The following is a 5,936-nucleotide window of genomic DNA, read 5'->3' on the forward strand; positions in this document are numbered from 1 at the left end:
AAAAAAAAAAAAAAAAAAAAAAAAAGGTTCTGGAGCTACAGCTCAGTTGTAGAAGGCTTTCTTATTGTAAAACGAGGTGGAGGGGGAAGCTGGAGAGATGGCTCAGCAGTTAAGTGCACTTGCTGTTCTTGCAGAGGACCTGCGTTCAGTTCCCGAAACTCACATGGTGGCTCACACAGCTGCTTTTAACTGTAGTTACAGAGGATCCTCAAGGCTGTCTTCTGTCCTACGCAGGCACACTCGAGGGCACATACATGCGTGTAGGCACGCACACACACATGGAAAAAAGGAAAGCATGGGGGTAGGGGGAAGGAAAGAGGGAAAGGATGTCTGATTGGAGAGGAGCTGAGAAACCCTTGGGATGTGGGTCTACAGGTGAGACGATGTTGGCTCACCAGTATGAAGGATGTGCTCTCACTATGACATCCACTTGTGGCTGGCTTGTGCATTCCAGGTCCCGAGCATCTCTGATGGAGGAATGTCTCCACATGCAGCTCCCACCCCCACCCGAAGAGGTGTGTCCCAGCACCCATAGCATCACAGCACCTAAGAGTCTTAGTGTTAAGGAATACAGTCTCAGACCCACTCCACACCAGTCTCCTAAAAGGAGTCCAGGGGTGTCTCACAAACTTCAAGAAGTGTACTAAGCCTTTTTGTGCAGTTCACACTGGTCTTTTTCCGTGGCTGGGAGCTCTTCCTGTCTGTGATTTGCGACTAGCTCAGGGCAGTCCCCTGGGCTCTGATATCACCCTCTCCAGATGTTCCCAGATGGACTGTTTGAAGAGTATATTTCCTGAATGTGTGTGTGTGTGTGTGTGTGTGTGTGTGTGTGTGTGTGTGTGTGTGTGTATGTGCTGTGACCCCACTCCCACTAGCCCTGCCAGGTTCCTCCTACATCCGCCCATCTCACCACTATGTGTGCTTTGTATTTTCCCTGGCAGGAGATAGTGGATTGGTTCAATGCTCTCCGTGCAGCCCGCCTGCAATACCTAAAATTGGCCTTTCCTGATCTCCCAGAGTCCGAGGTGAGCTAAATGTGGACTTGGCTTCTGAGTGTTCCATCCCCTCCCTTTTTCTCTTCTTGTCTCTTGACCCCTAAGACACTCAGGGGCCAGACAAGGTTTATGGCAGCTAAGCCTAGGAGGACTAGAGGATAACAACTCTCTGCATGGTCAAGGGCCTCAGCCTCTGAACATCTTTCTGAAATTTCCCACTAAAATAGGCAAATGTGCCTACCTACTGTATGCAAAGTGCTTTTAACCCATTTTATCTGGGCTCTTCTTATACAGAACCGGCTTCTAAGTAGTTACTATATTGGGCTTGGTGATTACTCCCATTAAGTGAACCACGGGCCCTTCCACAGCTTTGTGCCTGTGTTCTGTGGTGCTCTGTCCTTGGGACTATGTTGGGATCCAAGTGACAGGGGTGGATCTGCCTGTGGTGGTAAAGGTAACAGTAAGCTGAGGACTTCCTCTTTGATTGTTCCCAAACATCTGGAACCTACATCTACTTCCTGCAGCCTTGTCTGGGGATAGGAATGAGATGGGGCAAAAGATGGTGTCTTAGGCCAGAAGCCCTAGGCCCTCATGGTTGCTGTCACTGGCATACTGTGTGACCGTTACAGGTGCCTTTTTGAGCATGTTTCTATATCAGGGAGATGGTGGTTGGTTCAAGTCTCCACCAGGATCCCCTGGAAGCTATGAGGTTCTGTGATTGAGGATGTGGCTTTGTTTTGTTTTGATTTGGGTTTTGGTGGCGTTATTTGGGACACAGTCTCACTGTGTAGCCCAGGCTGGCCTAGAACTCACTATGCAGACTGGGCTGCTCTGGAACTCACCGAGCTCTGGCAGCCTCTGCCTCCCAAGTGCTGCAAGGAAAGGTGTGGGCACATGTGTGCAGATACAGGTGTGCCTATGCATGTGGAGGTCAGAGGTCCGCCTCATGTGTCATCCTTCAGACGCCATCTACCTTTATTTTCTGGAGACAATCTCTCTTCATTGGCCTGCGCTCTCCCGTTAGGCTGGGCTGGCCAGCCAGCGATCCTCCTGTCTGTGTCTCTCCCTAGTGCTGAGATTACTGTCCTCATGACAAAGCTCAGTTTTTTTTTTTCTTAATGTGGGTACTGTTGTTCAAAGTTAGGCCCTTACACTTGCATGGTTTTTTTTTTTTTTTTGCATTTTACCCACGAGATCGTCATCTTAGCCCGATCCTGGAGTTTGTTAGACCCTCATTGAAAGCCTATGTGTTCTTCATATCCTGGGGTTTACAGAGAGCTGAGTATCTGCAATAGGGTCAACACCAGGCCCAGTGATGTACCCATTTAGAAGTTCCCTAGGCACAGTTCCAGCAAGGACAGGGGTCAGGCTCAAAGCTGAGGTCATGGTTCTTAGTCAGCACCCAGAGCTGGTTACTGCTGGCTCAGTGAAGAGTCCAGAGTGCTGACTGCTGACCCAGGAGAGGGGAGGGCACAGGGGAGGGCACAGGGCAGGTGCTTAGCCTTATTTAATATGGCCTGGCTTCCTATGTTTGGTAACCTGTGTGGAGGAAGTTGGTCTTTGACCAATGTCCCCAATGTTCCCTTGCCTCCATCATCAACCATATTCTACTACCCCTGCCTGTCTCTCATTCTTGTCCTTCCTATAAATAGGTGTAGTGCTCAGGCTTAAGAATTTGGTGCCCAGGAAGTCTTTGTGGAGTTACAATCCTTTCATCTGAAAGGCGCATGGAGTGGGGGTATGGCTCAGCAGTAGAGCACTTGCCTAGTTTGTGTTAAACCTTGGGTTCTATTCCCAGCCTGAGGAAGGAAGAAGGTAGGCTTAGTGGCCTATAATCCCAGCATTTTGGAGGCTGAGGCAGGAGGATTGCTGAAAGTTTGAGGCCAGCCTGAGCCAAATAGTGAGTTCAAAATCAGGGCCAGCTTGAGATACACATGCTGGGGTTCGAGGGAGGAAGGAAAGGAAGGGAGGAAGAAGGGTATTAAAGCTTTGCACATAGACCTGAGTCAGAGCCTAGTGTACTGCCCAGATGACATGGCCTCTGAGCTTCAGTGTGCTCATCTGTCACCATGGCCCCCTGCCCCCTGCCAGTCTATTATAGTGAGCCAGTGTCTGAAGTACAGGAAAGAATGCTGAAGGAAAACTCCAGCCAGGTGGCTTCCCTTGTTTCTCAGGGGCCTAGACTAGCCCTGTGCCGCTTCAAATTCAGAATATGAAACAGTTGGGGCCTATTTTCTCCAAACTAAGAATAAATCCTATAGAATATGTTTGAGGAGACATGGAGTAGTCTGGTAGAGATTTTCATTTGGGGCCTCAACTTCCCTCTCTTGCTTCCTGTGGTGATTCCCCAGCTCCCACCTCCACTTTGCCCCTGCAGCTACAGGGCCCTGCTATATCCTTTGGAAGCCAGACTGCGCCAGGCGGTGGTGGCACACACCTTTAATCCCAGCACTTGGGAAGCAGAGGCAGGTGGATTTCTGAGTTCGAGGCCAGCCTGGTCTACAGAGTGAGTTCCAGGACAGCCAGGGCTATACAGAGAAACCCTGTCTTGAAAAAAACAAAAACAAAACAAAACAAAAAAAAAAAACCAAAAAACTAGGAAGCTAGACTGCCATTAGACTTCCATTTGATGCCCTAGGTCTGTCTAGTCTCCATCTCCCCACTACCAAGAAGCATTGGAAGCCACCTTTAATCTCTGGAAGCTTCTCTGAGTGTAGGGAAGCAGGCGGAAGGGCCGTTGGAGACAGCAGTAGGGAGGGAACCCCCAGAGACAGAAAGCTTACCACAGGAACATCTGGTTGACAGAAGCAGTGCTCAGATTCTGGTGGTCTCCTAACACCTAGGCCAGAGTTTTCTCAATGTACCTACCCTGCTATCTCAATTTTCTACCCTGCTATCTCCTCTTCATGGCTGGTGTCAGAATCTGTGACCAGGTCTCAGCTGGCACCGGTGTGGTGGGGAGTCTGGTCAAAGGCTTCTGCCACCTGTACATTTTGGTATCATAGTGTGATGGTACACAGGAAGCTGGCCTGCTACCTGTCAGCCCTGAGTGTGAATCCTACCTCTTCATGCTGTCATGTCAGCCAGATGATATCAGCAAAGTCTTCCCACATCTCTATGCCTTAGTTTCCTCTTTCTTTTCTCCTCTTCTTCCTCTTCCTCTTCTTCTTCTTCCTTCCCTCCTTCTTTTTCTTCTTGGGTTTTTTTTTTTCTTTTTTTGAGATAAGGTTTCTCTGTGTAGCCCCAGCTGACCTGGAACTCACTCTGTAGATCAGGCTGGCCTCATATTCAGAGATCTGCTTGTCTCTGCCTCCTGAGTACTGTGGTTAAAGGCATATGTCACCATGCCTGTTGACAAGTGGGTCTCTTAAAAGTCTTGTCTGATCTATAATCTGAGATGAATGAAGTACTTAAACTGTAACTGAACCATGCTGGAAAATCATATTGGGGCTCATGGACTGGCTTTATTGAATTATTTGTATTATATCCAGCACATACGCCAGATATAACCCATCAGCCACACACCCTTCCCCATTCCAAACTTCTCTTTGTCTTGGGGCCAAGTTCAGAAACCTTAAGCTCTGGGTGTAAATAGGGGTCAACCTCTGCCTCTCCCTCCAGCTCGTGCCTCTCATCACCAGGAACTACCTCAAACAAGGCTTCATGGAGAAGACTGGTCCAAAGGTACATTTTAGTGTTTTCTGTATTACTTAAAATGGTTTTATTCCAACCACCGATAAAGGAGAAAATCTAGGGTGGGGGTGGGGCCGGAGGGCGGGAGGGAGAAGGAAGGGAAGAACGCAAACATGTTTGTGAGTTCCTGTGTTGATGGACTGAGTAGAGACTGAGTTGGCTGGCGTGTGACCCAGCATTGCTTGGAGGGTTTCTTCCTCTCATGTCCAATCCTGTCATCTTCACCAGATCCTTCCTCTGATCACTGTTAGACTCTAACCCCAGGAAAGCAATGTGGAAAAGAAATTCCTTGGGGAGTCAGCTTCTGAGCAGATAGATGGTTCAGAGTGTGCTCTGCTAGGAATCTACCAGGACAGTGTCAAAGAGACTTGGGCTAGTCTGAAAAAACATGGCCTTGTATTCTTTTTTCTTTCTCTCTTTCTTTCTTTCTTTCTTTCTTTCTTTTTTTTTTTTTTTTTTTTTTTTTTTTGGTTTTTCGAGACAGGGTTTCTCTGTGTAGCCCTGGCTGTCCTGGAACTCACTCTGTAGACCAGGCTGGCCTTGAACTCAGAAATCCACCTGCCTCTGCCTCCCAAGTGCTGAGATCAAAGGCATGCGCCACCACTGCCTGGACCATGACCTCGTATTCTTCCTCTTCACACTCAGCCTGGCTCCCCTGAGCCCACACCCTCATCAGGTCCTGTACCTTCTCACTTATATAAGGAGGACCAGGAGCTGCCACTCAAGGGTGGAGCCCGGGCTTTGCTGTAAAGCAGATGAAGGTTGTACAGACCCAGATTCTTAGCAGACTGAGCAGAAGGATTGCAAGTTTGAAGGTATACTGACAAAGTCAGTCTGCACAATGTAGGGAGCCCCTACCCCTATCTCAAACTGGAAATTTAACAAGGTGAGCTACAGTGTGGTGATACAGCTCAAGGCAGAGGGCTTGCCTCGCATGTATAAGGTCAGGAGTTCAATGACAAAACACAATTATATAATGTGTTATAGGACAAGTGGTAAGAGGACCCTGAATGGTGTTGGAAGACAGCGTGAAAAAATAAAAAAACCCTCAGGAGCCCAGTGGTGGTGGCGCATGAATTCAAAGCCAGCCTGGCGTATCAAGCATGTTTCCAGGACAGTCAGGGCTTCACAGAGAAACTCCCATCTCAAAAAGAAGAAGAAGGAGGAGGAGGAAGAGGAAGAGAAGGAGAAGGAGAAGAAAAAGAAGAAGAAGAAGAAGAAGAAGAAGAAGAAGAAGAAGAAGAAGAA

At 48.4% G+C, this 5,936-nt stretch overlaps 1 protein-coding gene across 3 annotated transcripts in view; it reads left to right on the forward strand.

The window, feature by feature from the left end:
- Positions 1-5,936, forward strand: part of Adap2 (ArfGAP with dual PH domains 2) — a 25,995-nt gene that overhangs the window by 15,091 nt on the left and 4,968 nt on the right. For all 3 annotated transcript variants that reach the window (XM_031353236.1, XM_031353234.1, XM_031353235.1), the window contains exons 7-8: positions 942-1,025; positions 4,617-4,679. In XM_031353236.1, the coding sequence (XP_031209096.1) occupies positions 942-1,025; positions 4,617-4,679 (147 nt within the window). The remainder of the gene's footprint in view (positions 1-941; positions 1,026-4,616; positions 4,680-5,936) is intronic.

The sequence above is a fragment of the Mastomys coucha genome, unplaced genomic scaffold, assembly GCF_008632895.1.
Source record: "Mastomys coucha isolate ucsf_1 unplaced genomic scaffold, UCSF_Mcou_1 pScaffold5, whole genome shotgun sequence".
Classification (NCBI taxonomy): domain Eukaryota; kingdom Metazoa; phylum Chordata; class Mammalia; order Rodentia; family Muridae; genus Mastomys; species Mastomys coucha.